The sequence below is a fragment of the Sapajus apella genome, unplaced genomic scaffold, assembly GCF_009761245.1.
Source record: "Sapajus apella isolate SASKATOON/1434 unplaced genomic scaffold, GSC_monkey_1.0 scaffold152, whole genome shotgun sequence".
NCBI classification, from domain to species: Eukaryota; Metazoa; Chordata; class Mammalia; order Primates; family Cebidae; genus Sapajus; species Sapajus apella.
The window spans coordinates 1,770,516-1,790,966 of NW_022437092.1; the positions used below are offsets into that span (position 1 = coordinate 1,770,516).

Sequence of the window (20,451 nt, forward strand, 5' to 3'; positions counted from 1 at the left end):
CAGACGCCTCAGGTCGCCTCTCCACTCCCCCTCAGCAGGCCCAGCCAGGGACTTTCCGTCGCGGGGAAGGGGCGGGGACCAGGAGCACAAGGTGCGGAGGCGGCCTGCAGGGGTGGCTCAGCTTCCCGTCGCCGCCTCCGGCGCTGTACCCAGAGCTGGGAGCCGAGCAACGCGGTCGCGCGGGCCCGGCAGGGCTAGGCCTGACTCGGGGCGCGCGGGGGGCGCCATGCGGGGAGGCAGGGGCGCCCCTTTCCGGCCATGGCCGCTGTCCAAGCTGGCGCTGCTGCCTCTGTTATGGGTGCTTTTCCAGCGGACGCGTCCCCAGGGTGAGTGCTGGAGGGAGCTCGTGTCCCGGGCGCAGCCGCTGCGCTCCCGCGAAGGCGCCGATGCTCCAGGGTGAGCCACGCCGTTTGCCGAGCGAGCAGCGGAGGTGCAGGCGACACTCTGCTCCTCCCGCGGTAGGGACCCTGCGACACTGGGGAATGGGCGGCAGCTCCGAACCGGAGCCCCGGGGCGGGGTGGGGGAGCTCTCTGAGTGGTTACAGGATGTGGCGAGCACGGGTAAAGGGGGGTTTTGCCTGGAGCCCGGGGAGGGGTACCTAGCGCCCCGCTTCCTGCTGGCTGCTCTTTTCCCTAAGCGCCCCCCGACCTTGCAACTGTCAGAAGTCCAAATTCTGGGGTATGCAGGCAGAAGGGGGGAATTCGATCCCCTTCCCTGAGACCCTCTGCCTCCCTCTCCAGGCAGCGCTGGGCCACTGCAGTGCCACGGAGTTGGGCCCTTCGGCGACTTGAACTGCTCATGGGAGCCTCTTGGGGACCTGGGAGCCCCCTCCAAGTTACACCTCCAGAGCCAAAAGTAGTGAGTACAGGGAGGCGATGTGGGGAAACTGAGGCTTTGGAGGTGGCCGCGCAGGTCCCAGGCTGCTTTCCAAGAGTCAAGGCTGGCCAACATGGTGAAACCTTGTCTATACTAAAAATGTACACACAAAAAATTAGCGGGGGTGGGGTGGGGGGGAGGCCCCTAATACTCAGGATGCTGAGGCTGGAAAATCGCTTCAACCTGAAAGGCAGAGATTGCAGTGAGCCAAGATCCCACACTGCACTCCAGCCTGGGGGACAGAGCAAGACTCTGCCTCAAAGAAAAAAGAAAGAAAAGTCACAGGAGTCTGCCCCCTCCCCCAATACTCTGAAGCCCTTCAATTCTAGTGTCCCTCCTCATTTCTTTTTTTCTTTTTGAGACGGAGTCTAGCTCTGTCACTTAGGCTGGAGCGCAATGGCGTGATCTGCGCTCACTGTAACCTCCACTCCCCCAGTTCAAACTGATTCTCCTGCCTCAGCCTCTCATGGGACTACAGGTGCCCGCCACCAGGCCTGGTTAATTTTTTGTATTATTAGTAGAGACAGGGTTTCACCATGTTTGCCAAGCTAGTCTTGAACTCCTGACCTCCGGTGATTCATCCGCCTCAGCTTCCCAAAGTGCTGGGATTACAGGTGTGAGCCACCGTGCCTGGTCCTCATTTCTTTGCTGTGTCACCCTGGGCAAGTCACTTTCCCTATTTGAGTCTCCTTTTCATTTCTCTATTAAATGGCAATCACAGGGCCAAGTGAGGTGGCTCGAGCCTGATATCCCTGCATTTTGGGAGGCTGAGGTGGGAGGATCGTTTGAGCCCAGGAGCTCAAGAGTTCAGAGTTTTAGAGAGCCTGTCTCTTAAAAAAATAAAATATAATATAAATAAAGGGAAGGCCGGGCGCGGTGGCTCAAGCCTGTAATCCCAGCACTTTGGGAGGCCAAGGCGGATGGATCACGAGGTCAAGAGATCGAGACAATCCTGGTCAACATGGTGAAACCCCATCTCTATTAAAAATACAAAAAATTAGCTGGGCATGGTGGCGTATGCCTGTAATCCCAGCTACTCAGGAGGCTGAGGCAGGAGAATTGCCTGAACCCAGGAGGCGGAGGTTGCGGTGAGCCGAGATCGCGCCATTGCACTCCAGCCTGGGTAACAAGAGCAAAACTCTGTCTCAAATAAATAAATAAATAAATAAAGGGAAATAGGCCAGGCATGGTGGCTCATGCCTATAATCCCAGCACTTTGGGAGCCCGAGGTGGGCACATTACTTGTGGTCAGGAGTTCAAGACCAGCCTGGCCAACATCATGAAACCCCATCTCTACTAAAAATACAAAAATCAGCCAGCGTGTTGGTGCATGCCTGTAATCCCAGCCACTCGGGAGGCTGAGGTGGGAAGATCACTTGAACCCAGGAGGCAGAGGTTACAGTGAGCCAAGATGGTGCCACTGCACTTCAACCTGGATGACAGGCTGAGACTGTCTCAAAAAAATTAAAAAAGGGAAGTAATAATGGAACCTGCCTCTGAAGGTTGAGTCTGAGTATTCAAAGAGTTAGGTGCTTGGCAAGGAGAAAATGCTTCATAATGGGAAGCTGTTTTTTATTGCTGTGTGACATTAGGCAACTCACCTAACATCTCTGAGCATGTGAAAAGATTATTCAGTGTGGTGCTGGGGATGCCACAATGAAAGAGATAAACAGAAAGCCCTGCCCTCATGGGGCCCGTAGTCTGAGGAAGAGACCTGTGTTCCTTCATAATGAATCATACCTGGAAACTCATAATTTCTTTTTCTTTTTCTTTTTTTTTTTTTGAGATGGAGTCTCGCTCTGTTGCCCAGGCTTGGGTGCAATGGCACAATCTCGGCTCACTGCAACCTCCACCTCCTGGGTTCAAGCGATTCTCCTGCCTCAGCTTCTGGAGTAGCTGGGATTACAGGGGTGTGCCATCATACCTGGCTAGTTTTTGTGATTTTGTGGAGGCGGGGTTTCACCATGTTCATCAGGCTGGTCTCTAACTCCTGACCTCGGGTGATCCGCCCTCCTTGGCCTCCAAAAGTGCTGGGATTATAGGCGTGAGCCACTGCACCCAGCACAAACTCATAATTTCAAACTGGGCTAAGTGAAGGGCTAAGTCAGCAAAAGATAAGAATGGAAGACAGAGGTCCTGGGTTTTATTATTATCATTATTTCTGATAATAGTGGTTAAAACATACACAGCAGGCTGGGTGCAGTGGCTCACGCCTGTAATCCCAGCACTTTGGGAGGCTGAGTCTGGCGGATCACCTGAGGTTAGGAGTTGGAGACCAGCCTGGCCAACATGGTGAAACCCCAACTCTACTAAAAATACGGACATTAGCCAGGCGTGGTGGCGAGCGCCTGCATTCCCAGCTATTCGGAAAGCTGAGGCAGGAAGATTGCTGGAACCCAGGAGGCAGAGGTTGTAAAGAGCTGAGATTGTGCCACTGCACTCCAGCCTGGGTGACAGAGCAACACTCAAACAAACAAACCATACAACATAGAATTTACGATCTTTCCAAAGTTTCTGTGGGCACAGGGTTTTACTCTTACTCCTGTCACCAGGCTGCAGTGCAGTGGGATAATCACAGCTCACTGCAGCCTCGACATCCCAGGCTCAGGTGATCCTCCCACCTCAGCCTCCCAAGTAGCGGGGACTACAGGCACGCACCACCACAGCCAGCAAATGTTTTTATATATTTTTAGTAAACATGGGGTTTTACCATGTTGCCCAAGCTGGTCTCAAACTCCTGGGTTCAAGAGCTCCACCTCCCTCGGCCTCCGAAAGTGCTGGGATTACAGGCGCAAGTCACCATGCATGGCCCAAATCTACGATCTTAACCATATTTAACTGTACAGTTCAGTGACATTAAGTATGTTCCCATGGTGCTATCCTGGCTACCATTCACCTCTAGGGGGGGGCCTAGATTTTTTTTTTTTTTTTTTGGAGGTTTACTCTTGTTGCCCAGGCTGGAGTGCAGTGGCGCAATCTCAGCTCACCACAACCTCTGCCTCCTGGGTTCAAGTGATTCTCCTGCCTCAGCCTCCCAAGTAGCTGGGATTACAGGCACGCACCACCACGCCCGGCTAATATTTTGTATTTTTAGTAGAGATGGTGTTTCACCTTGTTGGCCAGGATGGTCTCGATCTCTTGACCTCGTGATCTGCCTGCTTTGGACTCCCAAAGTGCCGGGATTACAGGCATGAGCCACCGCACCTGGCCTTAAGTTTGTTTTTTGTTTTTTTTTTTAACAAAAGTTTATTCTTAAATGTACAACACCTCCAAGATGATTCCAGCTATCGGTGGCAAAAGATGTTGTGGCAGGGAACACAGATGTTTACAGATGAAATAAAGGGTCACCGTCTCCTCAGGCACAGGAACGACTTACTTTTTGCCAGATCTCTTAATTCCACCTGTGGCCAGGGGCCCCTTCCCCACGGTCTTCGATTTTAGATCCTCGAGTTTCTTCTGCTCCTCTTTTTGTTTCTGTTTGAAAGCCTTATCTCCTCGTCCATCTCCTTGGCTGTTTCAGGGGTTTCTTCTTGCCTGCCGCCTCTTCCCCCTAATTTTATATTTTTAGTAGAGATGGAGGTTTCTCCATGTCAGTCAGGCTGGTCTCGAACTCCTGACCTCAGGTGATCCACCCGCCTTGGCCTCCCAAAGTGCTAGGATTACAGGTGTGAGCCACTGCGCCCGGCAGGGGCCTAGTTTTAATTGGTGCAGGGAGGGGGAGTCAGAGAAGGTCCCTCTTTCTATTTTTATTTTAGTTTTATTGATTTATGTATTGATTTATTTATTTAGAGAAGAGGTCTTGCTCTGTCACCCAGGCTGGAGTTCAGTGGTGCGATCATAGTTCCCCGCAACCTCAAACTCCTGGCCTCAAGCCATTTCCCTCCTCGGCCTCCCCAGTAGCTGGAACTACAGCCATGCGCCACCATGACCAGCTAATTTTTAAAAATTTCCTGTAGTGGTAGCTCATGTCTGTAATCCCAGCAATTTGGGAGGCTGGCTTGAGCCCAGGAGTTGGAGACTAGCCCGGGCAACATAGTGAGACCCATCTCTCTAAAAAAAAAAAAAAAAAAAAAAGGGCGGGCGCAGTGGCTCACAGTGGCTCACACCTGTAATCCCAGCACTTTGGGAGGCCGAGGCAGGCGGATCATGAGGTCAGGAGTTTGACACTAGCCTAACCAACGTGGTGAAACCCCATTTCTACTAAAAATACAAAATTAGCCGGGTGTGGAGGCGCATGCCTGTAATCCTAGCTACTCAGGAGGCTGAGACAGGAGAATCGCTTGAGCCTGGGTGGCAGAGGTTGTGGTGAGCCGAGATCGTGCCATTGCACTCCAACCTGGGCAACAAGAGCAAAACTCTGTCTCAAATAAAAAAGAAGAAAGAGGAAAAGGAGGGAAAAAAGGTAAGAATAATTTAAAAAGTAAATAATTTTTTTTTTGGTAGAGACAGAGTCTTGCTCAGTTGCCCAGGCTAGTTTCCTGGGCTCAAGCGATCCCCCCACCTTGCCCTCCCAAAATGCTGGAATTACAGGTGTAAGCCACTATGCCTGGCCTGAGATTTTGTGCTCTTTGACCATCATCTTCTCCCCCCAGCCTCTGTAACCACCAGTTTACTCTGTTTCTAGGAGGAGTTCAGAGGTTTTAGACTCCATGTGTATCAGTGAAAACATGCAGTGTTTGTCTTTCCGGGTCTTATTTCACGTAACATAATGTTCTCCAGTTCCATCCATGTTGTTACAAATGACGGGATTTCCTTTTGTTTTCTGAGACAGAGTTTTGCTCGTTGTCTAGGCTGGAGTGCAATGGCACAATCTCGGCTCACTGCAAACTCCGCCTCCTGCGTTCAAGCGATTCTTCTGTCTCAGCCTCCCGAGTAGCTGGGATTACAGGTGTGTGCCACCATGCCTGGCTAATTTTTGTATTTTTAGTAGAGACGGGGTTTCATCATATTGGTCAGGTTTCATCATATATTGGTCAGGCTGGTCTTGAATTCCTGACCTCAGGTGATCTGCCTGCTTCGGCCTCCTGAAGTGCTGGGATTACATATGTGAGCCACCATGCCTGGCCAAGATTTTCTTTTCTTTTCTTTTCTTTTCTTTTTTTTTTTTTTTTGAGACAGAATCTCGCTCTTTCACCCAGGCTGGAGTGCAGTGGCATAATCTCAGCTCATTGCAACCTCTGCCTCCCGGTTCAAGCGACTCTTGTGCCTCAGCCTCCCAAGTAGCTGGCATTACAGGCGCACATCACCACACATGGCTAATTTTTGTATTTTTAGTAGAGCTGAGTTTCACCATGTTGGCCAGGCTGGTCTCAAACTCCTGACCTCAAGTGATCTGCCTGCCTCAACCTCCCAAAGTGTTGGAATTACAGGCGTGAGCCACCGCGCACAGTATTCCATTGTGTATATATACCACACAAACACACACACACACACACACACACACACACACACACACACACGCAGAGAGAGAGAAAGAGACAGAGTTTCGCTCTTGTTGCTCAGGCTGGAGTGCAGAGGCACAATCTCAGCTCACTGCAACCTCCGCCTCCTGGGTTCAAGCGATTCTTCTGCCTCAGCCACCCGAGTAGCTGGAATTACAGACATTCGCCACCATGTCCGGCTAATTTTGTATTTTTAGTAGAGACGGGGTTTCACCATGTTGGTCAGGCTGGTCTCGAACTCCCGACCTCAGGTGATCTGCTGCCTTGGCCTCCCAAAGTGCTGGGACTACAGGCGTGAGCCACCATGCCCGGCTCTTTCTTTTTTTTTTTTCGTAGCTTTTTTTTTTTAAGGTGGAGTCTTGCTCTTGTTGCCCAGGCTGGAGTGCAGTGGCACAATCTTGGCTCACTGCATCCTCCACCTCTTGGGTTCAAGCGATTCTCCTGCCTCAGCCTCCCAAGTAGCTGGGATTCCAGGTGCACGCCACCATGCCAGCTAATTTTTGTAGTTTTAATAGAGACAGGGTTGGGTTTTGCCATGTTGGCCAGGCTGGTCTCAAACTCCTGACCTCTTGATCCACCCGCCTCAGCCTCCCAAAGAGCTGGGATTACAAGTGTGAGCCACCACGCCGGCCTCTTTCTCCTTCTGTATATACGCACATATGGTTTTGTTGTTGTTGAGACAGGGTCTCACTCTGTCACCCAGGCTGGAGGGCAGTGGCGTGATTGCAACTCACTGCAGCCTCAACCCCCTGGGCTCCACTGATCCTCCCACCCCAGCCTCTCAAGTAGCTGGAATCACAGGTGCACACCACCACCCCTGGCTAATTCTTAAAACATTTTTTTGTAGAGATGGGAGTCTCAGTATGTGATTGCTTGAGGCCAAGAATTAGAGGAGACCAGCCTGGGCAACATAGCAAGACCCCATTTCTACAAAAAATTTACAAATTAGCTGGACATTGTAATGCACACCTGTTATCCCAGCTACTCTGGAGGCTGAGGTAGGAGAATCACTTGAGCCCAGCAGTTCAAGGTTGCAGGAGTTCAATGATCTCACCGCTCCAGTCCAGCCTGGGTGACAGAGTGAGGTCGTGTCTCTGAAAAAAAAAAAAAAAGGGAGGAAAGAAAGAGAGGAAAGGGCCAGGCACGGTGGCTCAGGCCTGTAATCCCAGCACTTTGCGAGGCCAAGCGGGTGGATCACCTGAGGTCGGGAGTTCAAGACCAGCCTGATCAACATAGAGAAACCTCCGTCTCTACTAAACATATAAAATTAGCTGGGCGTGGTGGCTCATGCCTGTAATCCCAGCTACTCGGGAGGCTGAGGCAGGAGAATCGCTTGAATCTGGGAGGTGGAGGTTGCAGTGAGCCGAGATCACATCAGTGTACCTCCTGCCTGGGCAACAAGAGTGAAACTCTGTCTCAATTAAAAAATATAAAAATAAAAAATAAAAGAAAGAAGCAAGGGAGGGAGGGAGAAAGGGAAAGAGAGGAAGGGAAGGAGTGGAAGGAAAATAAGGGAAACGGAGGAGAGGGAGGTAAGAGGAGGGGTAGGGAAGGAGAGAAACAGAGAGAGAGAGAGAGAGAGAGAGAAAAGAGCAGTTACAACCGGGTACAGTGGTTCATACCTGTAATCCCAGCACTTTGGGAGGCCAAGGTGTGTGGATCACTTGAAGTCAGGAGTTCAAGACCAGCCTAGCCAACACGGTGAACCCCATCTCTAGTAAAAATACAAAAAAATTAGTCAGGCATGGTGGCACACACCTGTAATTCTAGCTACTTGGGAGGATGAGGTGGGAGGATCACTTGAACCCGTGAGGCAGAGGTTGCAGTGAGCCGAGATCACACTACACTCCAGCCTGGGTGACTCTGTCTCAAAAAAAAGAAAGAAAAAGAGCAGTTACTTTTATCACCCTCATTTTGTAGATGAGGAAACTGAGGCACAGAGAAGATAAGTTACTTGTTCAAGGTCACACAGGTCTGAAGCAGCAGAGGTGGGATTTGAACCCAAGCAGAGCAGGCTGCAGCCACTCTGTCGGTTCAAGGGTGGTAATCCGCGGCCCTGGGACTAGCCGAGCATATGTCTCATCCCTGCTTCTCTCCTCACAGCCGTTCCAACAAAACCCAGACAGTGGCAGTGGCGGCCGGGCAGAGCTGGGTGTCCATTCCTCGGGAACAGCTCACCATGTCTGACAAACTCCTTGTCTGGGGGACTAAGACAGGCCAGCCTCTCTGGCCCCCCGTCTTCGTGAACCTGGAAACCCAAAGTAATGTGGCGGGACGGTGGGGTGCTCTATGTGGGGTGGGTGATTTTGGAGGGCGTGGCTCACTACACCCTGGTCTCCCCTTTCCCAGTGAAGCCAAACGCCCCCCGGCTGGGTCCTGACGTGGACTTTTCTGAGGATGACCCCCTGGAGGCCACAGTCCATTGGACCCCACCTACGTGGCCATCTCATAAGGTTCTGATCTGCCAGTTCCACTACCGAAGATGCCAGGAGGTGGCCTGGACCCTGGTGAGTGCTGCGGTCCTCTTCTCCCCATCCTATCCTGGGCAGGGACTGAGGCATCATCCCGGGATCAGAGACCCAGCCCAGGACTCATTCTGTGTCTGCCCCTGGGTTCCGTCTGCATGCCACACAAAAGGCCTGCATGCGCCTCTTGTCCAGCTACAAATCTTCCTCCCATGGCCAGGCGCGGTGGCTCACGCCCATAATCCCAGCACTTTGGGAGACCAAGGTGGGCGGATTACCTGAGGTCAGGAGTTCGAGACCAGCCTGGCCAACATGGCAAAATCTGGTATCCACTAAAAATACAAAAATTAGCCGGACATGGTGCTGGGCACCAGTAATCCCAGCTACTTGGAAGTCTGAGGCAGGAAGAATCGCTTGAACCCGGGAGGCGGAGGTTGCAGTGAGCCAAGATCGCGCCATTGCACACCAGCCTGGATGACAGAGCAAGATTGTCTCAAAAAAATATATATATATATCTATTTCACAGCTGGGAAAGGTCAACCTCAGAGGAGTTAAGCAGTTTTCCCAAGGTCACACAGCAGGGAAGTGGAAGACAAGTTCAGAGCAAGGAGACCCCAGAAGGATATGGGGTACCAGACTTTACACTTTTTTTTTTTTTGAGATGGAGCCTTGCTCTGTCACCCAGGATGGAGTGCAGCAGTGCGATCTCAACTCAGTGCAACCTCCACCTCCCAGGTTCTTTGGGAGGCCAAGGTGGGCGGATTACCTGAGGTCAGGAGTTTGAGACCAGCCTGGCTAACATGGTGAAACACTGTCTCTACTAAAAATACAGAAGTTAGCCGGGCATGGTGACGGGCGCCTGTAATCCCAGCTACTTGGGAGGCTGAGGGCCTGTACTCTCAGCACTTTGGGGGCTGAGGCAGGTGTATCACAAGGCCAGGAGATCGAGACCATCCTGGTCAGCATGGTGAAGCCCCGCCTCTACTAAAAATACAAAAAAATGTAGCCGGGCATGGTGGCGCGTGCCTGTAGTCCCAGCCATTCAGGAGGCTGAGGCAGGAGACTCGCTTGAACCTGGAAGGCAGAGGTTTCAGCAGTGAGCTGAGATCACACCACTGCACTCCAGCCTGGGCGACAGAGCAAGACTCCATCTCAAAAAACAAAACAAAACAAAAATTAGCCAGGTGTGGTGGTGTGTGCCTATAATCCCAGCTACTCAGGAGGCTGAGGTGGGAGAATCACTTGAACCCGGGAGGTGAAGGTTGCAGTGAGTCAAGATTGAACCACTGCACTCCAGCCTGGGCCACAGAAGAAGACTGTCTCTAAACCAAAACCGAAAATAAAACAACAAAAAAGTTAAGTTCAAGTACCCTTGACTCAGGCCCTGGCCCTGCCACGCTCGCCTGTCTCTCCCCTAGCTGGAACCAGAGCTGAAGACGGTACCCCTGGCCCCTCTTGAGATCCAAGATTTGGAGCTAGCCACTGGCTACAAAGTGCACGGCCGCTGCCGAATGGAGAAACAAGAGGATTTTTTGTGGGGCGAGTGGAGCCCCATTTTGTCCTTCCAGACACCGCCTTCTGGTGAGGATGTCCGGGCTGGCCCTCGATCCGCGTCCCTCCTACCCCCGGAAGTCTGTCCAATCTTGTCCCGCTCATTTGTTCCCCCGTTTCCTCAACCTTGCCAGCTCCAAAAGATGTGTGGGTATCAGGGAGCCTCTGTGGGACGCCTGGAGGAGAGGAACCCTTGCTTCTATGGAAGGTGAGCCTCAGGGACCAGCTACATGTCTCTGTACGTGTCAGAAAACCCCTAAATAACACTGACATAAGGCCAGGCAAGGTGGCTCACGCTTGTAATTCCAGCACTCTGGGAGTCCGCTGTGGGTAGATCACTTGAGCTCAGGGGTTCAAGACCAGCCTGGCCAACATGGTGAAACCTGTCTCTACTAAAAGTACAAAAATTAGCCACGCATGGTGGCACACGCCTGTAGTCCCAGCTTCTCGGGAGGCTAAGGCAGGAGAATCCCTTGAACCTGGAAGGTGGAAGTTGCAGTGGGTGGAGACTGTGCCACTGCACCGCAGCCTAGGTGACAAGAGTGAGACGCCATCTCAAAAAAAAAAGTATTATAAAATGGCAGACAAGGGCGCGGTCGTCCTCACTGATTCAAATCTGTGAAGCGCCTGCTATATGCCAGCCATCGCTTGCCCCTTGCTCTCAGCAAATAAGCAAAGGAACACAATGACAGGTGTGGTCCTCTACCTTCTTGGACCACACAATCCAGTATCTTTTATTTATTTATTTGAGGTGGAGTCTCTCTCTTGTTGCCCAGGCTAGACTGCAATAGCACAATCTTGGCTCACTGCAACCTCTGCCTCCTGGGGTCAAGCAATTTTCCTGCCTCAGCCTCCCAAGTAGCTGGGATTACAGGCACACACCACTACAGTCAGATTTTTTATTTTATTTTATTTTTGTAGAGGTGAGGTCTGGCTATGTTGCCCCCAGGCTGGCCTTGAACTCCTGAGCTCAAGCAATCCTCCCACCTTGGCCTCCCGAAGTGCTGGGATTACAATTGTAAATTACCCTGCCTGGCCTAATGCAATATTTTATTTTTATTTGGTGTTTTTTTTTTATGGAGTTTCGCTCTTGTCACCGGGCTGGAGTGCAATGGTGCGATCTTGGCTCACTGCAACCTCCGCCTCCCAGGTTCAAGTGATTCTTCTGCCTCAGCCTCCTGAGTAGGTGGTTATAGGTACCCACCATCATGCCCCATCTCTACTAAAACCCCATCTCTACTAAAAATATAAAAATTAGGCCAGGTGCAGTGGCTCATGCCTGTAATTCCAGCACTTTGGGAGGCTGAGGCGGGTGGATCACCTGAGGTTGGGAGTTCGAGACCAGCCTGACCAATATGGAGAAACCCTGTCTCTACTAAAAATACAAAATAAACCAAGCATGGTGGCACATGTCTGTAATCCCAGCTACTCAGGAGGCTGAGGCAGGAGAATCGCTTGAACCTGGGAGGCAGAGGTTTCAGCAGTGAGCCGAGATCACAGAGGAGGTTACAGTGAGCCAAGATCGTGCCATTGCACTCCAGCCTGGGCAACAAGAGCAAAACTGTCCAACACACATACACACACACACACACACACACACACACACACACACACACACTAGCTGGGTGTGATGGTGGGCACCTATGATCCCAGCTACTCAGGAGGCTGAGGCAGGAGCATCACTTGAACCCCGGAGGTGGAGGCTACAGTGAGCTGAGATTGTACCACTACACTCCAGTCTGGGTGACAGAACAAGACTCAGTCTCAAAAAACGAGGCCAGGCGCAGTGGCTCACACCTGTAACCCCAGCACTTTGAGAGGCCGAGGAGGGTGGCTCACGAGGTCAGGAGTTTGAGACCATCCTGGCCAAGACGGTGAAATCCTGTCTCTGCTAAAAATACAAAAATTAGCCAGGTGTGGTGGCGTGCACCTGTAGTCCCAGCTTCTCGGGAGGCTGAGGCAGGAGAATTGCTTGAACCTGGGAGGTGGAGGTTACCCTGAGCTGAGATCACATCAGTGCAGTCAGCCTGGGCGACAGAGGGAGACTCTGTCTCAAAAAAAAAAAAAAAAAAATACGTAACTGACTGGTGGTTTATCAGGTGACCTCAGGGAGACACATGTATGTGCCTGATTAATGGGACACATTAACTCCTTTTTCCCTTCCTCCCTCAGCCCCCAGGGCCCTGTGTACAGGTGAGCTACAAAGTCTGGTTCTGGGTTGGAGGGCATGAGCTGAGTCTGGAAGGAATTACCTGCTGCAATTCCTCTATTCCCAGCGGGGCAGAGTGGGCCAGGGTGTCTGCTGTCAACGCCACAAGCTGGGAGCCTCTCACCAAGCTCTCTCTGGTCTGCTTGGGTAAGAGACTGTGGCCTCCCTCCGCTCGGCGCCCTGGAGGGGTGGGAGGTGCCTTGCTGAGTGGGCAGCTGAGACATCTTCTCTCTACCCACCAGATTCAGCCTCTGCCCCCCACAGCGTGGCCGTCAGCAGCATCGCTGGGAGCACGGAGCTACTGGTGACCTGGCAGCCAGGGCCTGGGGAGCCACAGGAGCACGTAGTGGACTGGGCTGGAGATGGGGACCCCCTAGAGAAACTCAACTGGGTCTGGCTTCCCCCTGGGAACCTCAGTGCTCTGTTACCAGGTGAGGCCTGGGGTCACCTGGGTTTCCATCACAGCTGTTAAAGAACAGGAGAGGGATGGGTGGATTTGTAAGAGGGAGTGTGGCTGGGCACGGTGGCTCACGCCTATGACCCCAGCACTTTGGGAGGCCGAGGCGGGTGGATCACCTGAGGTCAGGAGTTCAAGACCAGCCTGGCCAATATGGCGAAACCCCGTCTCTACTAAAAATATAAAAATTAGGCCGGGCGCGTTGGCTCATGTCTGTAATCCCAGCACTTTGGGAGGCCGAGGCAGGTGGATCACCTGAGGTCAGGAGTTTGAGACCAGCCTGACCAATATGGTGAAACCCCATCTCTAAAAAAAAAAAATAAATAAATACAAAAATTAGCTGGGCATGGTGGCGCATGCCTGTAATCCCCGCTACTGGAGAGGCTGAAGAAGGAGAATGGCTTGAGCCGAGATCACACCACTGCCCTCCCGGAGGTGAAGGTTGCAGTGAGCCGAGATCATGCCACTGCACTCCAGCCTAGGTGACAGGAGCGAGACTCCATCTCAAAAAAAAGAGAGATAGGGAGTGTTATGATTAAAGTAAGGTGATGGCTGGGCTTCGTGGCTCACGCCTGTAATCCCAGCACTTTGGGAGGCTGAGGTGGGCAGATCACCTGAGATCAGGAGTTTGAGACCAGACTGGCCAATATGGTGAAACCCCATCTCTACTAAAAGTACAAAAATTAGCGGGGTGTGGTGGCGCATGCCTGTAGGCCCAGCTACTTGGGAGGTGGAGGTTGTAGTGAGCGGAGATTACGCCATTGCACTCCAACCTGGATGACAGAGTGAGACTCAGTCTCAATAAATAAGTAAATAAATAAATAATAAAGTAGTGTAAATTCACATAAGACTTTTGTTTGCTTTTTGGAGGATCCCACTCTGTGGCCCAGGCTGGAGTGCAGTGGCGTGATCTCGGCTCACTGCAACCTCCACCTCCGAGAGGGCAGTGCTGTGATCTCGGCTCACTGCAACCTCCGCCTCCTGGGTTCAAGTGATTCTCGTGACTCAGCTTCCTGAGTAGCTGGGACTACAGGAGCATGCCACCACGCCCAACTAATTATTGTATTTTTTTTTTTTTTTTTTTTTTAGTAGAGACTGGGTTTCACCGTGTTGGCTAGGCTGGTCTCCATCTCCTGACCTCAAGTGATCTGCTTGCCTTGGCCTCCCAAAGTGCTGTGATTACAAGCATGAACCACCTCGCCCAGCCTTCTTTATTTTTTTTTCTTTGAGACAGAGGCTGGCTCTGTCACCTAGGCTGGAGTGCAGTGGTGAGATCTCAGCTCACTATAGCCTTTGCCTCTGGGGTTCAAGCAAATCTCGTGGCTCAACCTCCAGGGTCACAGGCGCCTGCCACCACACCTGGCTAATTTTTGTATTTTTAGTAGAGGCGGGGTTTCACTATGTTGGCCAGGCTGGTCTCAAACTCATGACCTTAAATAATCCACCTGTCTCAGCCTCCCAAAATGATGGGATTACAGGCATGAACCACTGGGCCCGGCCCTTTTTTTTTTTTGAGACAGGGTCTCACTGTGTCACCCAGGCTGGAGGACAGTGCGTGATCTCAGCTCACTGCAGCCTCAACCTCCATGGCTCACAGTCCTTCCACCTCAGGGCCCCAAGGAACTGGGATTACAGGCGTGCACCACGAAGCCCCACTAGTTTTTGTATTTTTTGTAGAGGTGGGGTTTCTCCACGTTGCCCAGGCTGTTCTTGAACTCCTGAGCTCAGGCAATCCGCCTGCCTTGGCCTCCCAAAGTGCTGGAATGACAGGCATGAGCTACTGTACCTGGCAAGAAATCCTTATAAATAAATAAATAAATAAATAAATAAAAGGACTTGGAAGAGCTGAGAAGATATTCGATGACAAATTTAGGACACAATCCCAAGACCCACAAGGCTATATGAGGCAAAAAAGTCAAGCCCCCCCCCAAAAAAAAAAAAGAAGTCAAGGCCCAGTTATGGAAAATTCCTAGTTGGGGAAGGGTACGTCGATGCCATAGGATTCAATCTCCAATTAGAGGAGGGATTGCAGCAGCCTCAGCTACCAAGGCAGGTGCTGTCAATTGCCCGCTCTATGTTTGACCACCTCAGAGCCCCAAGGCCCCTTCCAGCTGCCCACACTTATGTTTCCCAGCCTGAGGGCTTTTTCTGGTCACTGAGGCATTTTCCTGCTGGAGAAGCAAGATGGAAATACTGAAGAGTTAAGGGCCCTCAGAAGCAGCCCTCCACCATAAGTAATGAGGCTTGGTGGATAAATACCCCAGCTCCCTCCTCCTGAGCTGGGCTGACTCTACAATGCCTGCTCTCTGCTGTCCCCAAGAGGTCCCCTGTGGGACTGCATCTCAGGGGATGCAGTTGTCCACAGTGAGAATTTGTTTCTTCCCCATTTCACTCCCCTACTGCCCAATTGGGATTTTCTGGAATTACCTCCCAGATAAATGACTGACACTCAAATCCTTATCTGAGGGTGTCCTTCTGGGGACCCCAATGAAGACACCTAGCAAGTAGGAAATGAGCAGGGGAAGGAGAGCCAACTCTAACTGGTCTTTTTTCCTTTGTCACTCAGGGAATTTCACGGTCGGGGTCCCCTATCGAATCACTGTGACCGCAGTCTCTGCTTCCGGCTTGGCCTCTGCACCCCCCGTCTGGGGGTTCAGAGAGGAACTAGGTAAGAAGTGGGGCTGGAGGATGGGGGGCTCCTAGAACCCAGGCCAACCTTGACCTACTGCCTTCCTCCTCAGCACCCCTAGTAGGGCCAACACTTTGGCGACTCCAAGATGCCCCTCCAGGGACCCCTGTCATAGCATGGGGAGAAGTCCCAAGGCACCAGCTTCGGGGCCACCTCACCCATTACACCCTGTGTTCACGGAGTGGAAACCGCCCCTCCGTCTGCATGAATGGTGAGCTTCCCTGCCTGCCAGCCTGTCCTCCCAGCCCCCACAAGACCCACCCATCAGTCAGCCCCCCGCCTTGTCCCCACGTGGGCCTCTTTGGCCCAGGGACCATACATGGTGTCATCGATGCCCTCTTGGCTGTCAGTGTAATGGAGTCTCATTAGGCCATTAAAAATGAAGATGCCAATCTATATTTATTGACATAGAAAGATGCTTGTCATATTTTATTAGTGAAAAAGATAAAAGGATGACAAAACTCCATGGTATGGTTCCCTTTTTTTTTTTTTTTTTTTGAAATGGATTCTCACTCTGTACCCAGGCTGGAGTGCAGTGGCATGATCTCAGTTCACTACAAACTCTGCCTCCCGGGTCCAAGCGATTCTCCTGTCTCAGCCTCCCGATTAGCTGGGATTATAGGCACCTGCCACCACACCAGGGGAATTTTTGTATTTTAGTAGAGACAGGGTTTCATCATGTTGGCCAGGCTGGTCTCGAACTCCTGAGCTCAGGTGGTCCGTCCGGCTCAGCCTCTCAAAGTGCTGGGATTACAGGCGTGAGCCACGGCACTTGGTCTATTTTGCTAATCTTGTTTAAATTTATCTGGCATATATATTTTTTCCTTAGAGTCTTTGGTGTCATTTCACCCCTAAATACATCAGTACTTCAGTTTTTCTGTCTGATAGACTTGTGTTTAACATAATTACCTTGCCTTGATTGTACCTTGCAAAATTTTACATGTCACTAAGTTAAAAGTTATATGTATATGTACATATATATCTACAAAATTTATATATTATTATTATTATTATATTTTATTTATTTTTTTTTAAGATGGGGTTTCACCATGTTGGTCAGGCCGGTCTTGAACTCCCAACCTCAGGTGATCCGCCCGCCTTGGCCTCCAAAGTGCTTGGATTACAGGCGTGAGCCACCACGCCTGGCCGATATTTATATATTATTTTAAAAATATATATAGAAGGCTGGTCATGGTGGGTCACGCTTGTAATCTCAGCACTTTGAGAGGCCAAGGCGGGAAGATCACTTGAGGTTAGGAGTTCCAGACCAGCCTGGCCAAGATGGTGAAACCCCATCTCTACTAAAAATACAAAAATTGGCCAGGCATGGTGGTGCAGACCTGTAATCCAGCTACTAGGGAAGCTGAGGCACTAGAATTGCTTGAACCTGGGAGGTGGAGGTTGCAGTGAGCCGAGATTGTCCCACTGCACGCCAGCCTGGGCGACAGAGTGAGACTGTCTAAAACCAAAAACAAAAAACAAAACAAAATAATATCTAAGCAGTGTATGAGATGGTGATAGTGCTGAGCAGAGAATGAAGCAAGGGGCCGGGCGTGGTGGCTCATACCTGTAATCCCAGCTAGTCGCGAGGCTGAGGCAGGAGAATCACTTGAACCCAGAGGTGGAGGCTGTGGTAACCTGAGATCACGGTAAGCTGAAACTCCATCTCCAAAAAAATAAATAAATAAATGAGGCGGGACCTATGCAGATACCTGGAAGAGAATGTTGCATTGCAGACAGTGCGAAGAGCACGTGCAAAGGCCCTGGGGTAGGCTTGACCACCTCCCCAACTTCTTTGTGTTCTCCAGTTAGTTGCAACACACAGAGTGTCACCCTGCCTGACCTTCCTTGGGGTCCCTGTGAGCTGTGGGTGATGGCATCCACCATCGCTGGACAAGGCCCTCCTGGTCCCATCCTCCGGCTTCACCTACCAGGTAGGGGGGTTGGGATGGGGTTGCCACAGGGATGGGGTGGGCTCCACGGGGGTAGAGGTAGCGTCTGGATTCATTACATGGAAGCAGGGCACAGTGGCTCACGCCTGTAATCCTAACACTCTGAGAGGCTGAGGCAGGTGGATCACTTGAGCCCAGGAGTTCAAGACCAGCCTGGACAACATAGTGAAACCCCATCTCTACAAAAAATGAAATCAGCTGGATGCGGCAGCACACGCCTGCTGTCCCAGCTCCTGGAGAGGCTGAGGCTCAAGGATCGCTGGAGCCCAGGAGTTGGAGGCCACAGTAGGCTGATTACACCACTGCCCTCCAGTCTAGGCAACATAGCAAGACACTGCCTTTAAAAAAAGATAAGAACTGCCAGGCGCAGTGGCTCACACCTATAATCTCAGCATTTTGGGAGGCTGGGGTGGGTGGATCACTCGAGGTCAGTAGTTTGAGACCAGCCTGGCCAACATGGCAAAACCCTGTCTCTACTAAAAACACAAAAATTAGCCAGGTGTGGTGGCATGCGGCTGTAATCCCAGCTACTTGGGAGGCTGAGACAAGAGAATTGCTTGAACCCGGGAGGCGGAGGTTGCAGTGAGCCAAGATCGTGCCACTGCACTCCAGCCTGGGCGACAGAGCAAGACTCGGTCTCAAAAATAAAAATAAAATAAATACAATACAATAAAAAATTAAGAATTATCTCTTGGCCAGGTGTGGTGGCTCACTCCTGTAATCCCAGCACTTTGGGAGGCCAAGGCGGGCGGATCACGATGTCAGGAGTTTGAGACCAGCCTGGCCAACATGGTGAAACCCCGTCTCTACTAAAAATACAAAAATTAGCTGGGTGTGGTGGCATGCGTCTGTAATCCCAGCTACTTGGGAGGCTGAGGCAGGAGAATCACTTGAACCCGGGAGGCAGAGGTTGCAGTGAGCCGAGATCACGCCACTGCACTCTACCCTGGCGACAGAGCGAGACTCCATCTCAAAAACAAAATCAAATCAAATAAAAAAATTAAGAATGATCTCTTCCCTACCCTACCAGATAACACCCTGAGGTGGAAAGTTCTGCCGGGCCTCCTGTTCTTGTGGGTCTTGTTCCTGATGGGCTGTGGCCTGAGGCTGGCCACCTCTGGAAGGTGAGGCTGTCAGATGCGTACATCTCTGCCCATGTGGGGAAGGCAACTGGCCATCTTGCTGAGCTTCCATGGGGCTTGAAGGGAGGCCTCGGGGCTCAGTCACATTCATGGCCCCTGCACCCTGGGCTGGGGCATCTGGCCACCTGGATCCGCTGCCCTGACTCCTCCCGGCTTGCCAGGTGCCACCACCTACGGCATAAGATGCTGCCCCGCTGGGTCTGGGAGAAGGTTCCTGATCCTGCCAACAGCAGTTCAGGCCAGCCCCACATACAGGTGAGTCCAGCGGCCGGCTTGTCAGAGCAGAGATCGGGGAGTCCTGGAGCAGTAGGGAGGGGTGAGGTGTGGGCAGGGGTGGCTGGGGCAGGATTATAGGTTCATCTCTTCCCAGCAAGTCCCTGAGGCCCAGCCCCTTAGGGACTTCCCCATACTGGAAGTAGAGGAGATGGAGCCACCACCGCCGGTTATGGAGTCCCCCCAGCAGCCCCGGGCCACCGCCCCGCTTGACTCTGGGTATGAGAAGCACTTCCTGCCCACACCCGAGGAGCTTGGGCTTCTGGGGCCCCTCAGGCCGCAGGTTCTGGCCTGAACCTTACCTCTGGCTGGGGGCTGCCAGCCAGGCCAGAGGGGTGCTCATGCAGGCTGCACCCCAGTCCTGGATTAGCCCTCTTGATGGATGAAGACATGGAGGGCTCAGAGAGGCTGAGTCACTTGACTGAGGACACCCAGCCAAGCAGAGCTGGGACTGAAGGACTCCTACTGAGAAGGGCTTCGCCCCCCTGGGGAAGACATGGATGGAAGATGGAGCAAAGGAAAATACGTGAAATTTGAGAGTGGCAGCTGCCTGCCAAAATCTGTTCCGCTGTAACAGAACTGCATTTGGAGCCCAGCACAGTAGCTCAAGCCTGTAATCCCAGCACTTTGGCAGGCCAAGGTGGAAGGATCGCTTAAGTCCAGGAGTTCGAGACACAGCCTGGGCAACATAGTGAGACCCCTCTCTACAAAAACAAAACATCAAAAACAAAAACAATTAGCTGGGCATGGTGGCATGCACCTGTAGTCCCAGCTACTTGGGAGGCTGAGGCAAGAGGATCGTTTGAGCCCAGGATTCTGAGGCTGCAGAGAGCTGTGGTGTGCACCACTGCACTCCAGGCTGGGTGACAAAATGACACTCTATCTCAAAAATAAATAATAAATAAAAACAAAGAAAAAAAAAAAAAGAAAGGTAAATAGAAAAAAAAAAAGAAAAGAAAAGGCGGTGCCCCACATTTGGGCACCATCTCAGCTCCCTTGCAGCGAGGTGCATGGACTGAGTTCTTGACAACAGAATGTGGTCGGAAGTGACACGTACCAACACAGGGTCTGGGTGGGGCTCCCCCGTACCTTTTCCTTCCTTCTGAGCTGGAACATAACACATGCCTATGATCCAGTTTTGGCCATACCCAAGGGGAAGGTGGGGGAAGAAATAGAAAGGAACCTGAATCCTGAATCACCACATGGATCAGAACCACTGAGAAATATAAACGTTTATATTTTTATAGCTACTGTAGCTTTGAGGTCTTTTTTGTTACAGCAACTCAATCTATACTCTCACGGATTCATATTCTTTCGCTGTAGCAGGGTTTAGCCCTCAAATTTCCCACCAGGAGATGATGCAGTGATTCTGTGCTGACTACACACACGTTCAAG

General features: G+C 51.6%; 1 protein-coding gene across 3 annotated transcripts; it reads left to right on the forward strand.

The window, feature by feature from the left end:
• The first annotated feature begins 73 nt into the window (after positions 1 to 73).
• On the forward strand, positions 74 to 20,308 carry IL27RA (interleukin 27 receptor subunit alpha). 3 transcript variants are annotated; one of them, XM_032265715.1, is made up of 14 exons: positions 74 to 326; positions 742 to 859; positions 8,422 to 8,579; positions 8,668 to 8,825; positions 10,202 to 10,364; positions 10,469 to 10,542; positions 12,507 to 12,690; positions 12,786 to 12,974; positions 15,567 to 15,668; positions 15,742 to 15,900; positions 17,498 to 17,623; positions 18,672 to 18,765; positions 18,945 to 19,038; positions 19,154 to 20,307. In XM_032265715.1, the coding sequence occupies exons 1-14, from the start codon at positions 227 to 229 to the stop codon at positions 19,349 to 19,351; spliced, it is 1,917 nt and encodes a 638-aa protein (XP_032121606.1). In that variant the 5' UTR covers positions 74 to 226; the 3' UTR covers positions 19,352 to 20,307. The 3 variants fall into 3 exon arrangements, with proteins under 3 accessions (XP_032121606.1, XP_032121607.1, XP_032121608.1); XM_032265716.1 differs by lacking the exon at positions 74 to 326 and adding an exon at positions 389 to 458 and having other exon boundaries at positions 19,154 to 20,308; XM_032265717.1 differs by lacking the exons at positions 74 to 326; positions 8,422 to 8,579 and having other exon boundaries at positions 561 to 859; positions 19,154 to 20,308.
• The last annotated feature ends 143 nt before the right edge of the window (positions 20,309 to 20,451 follow it).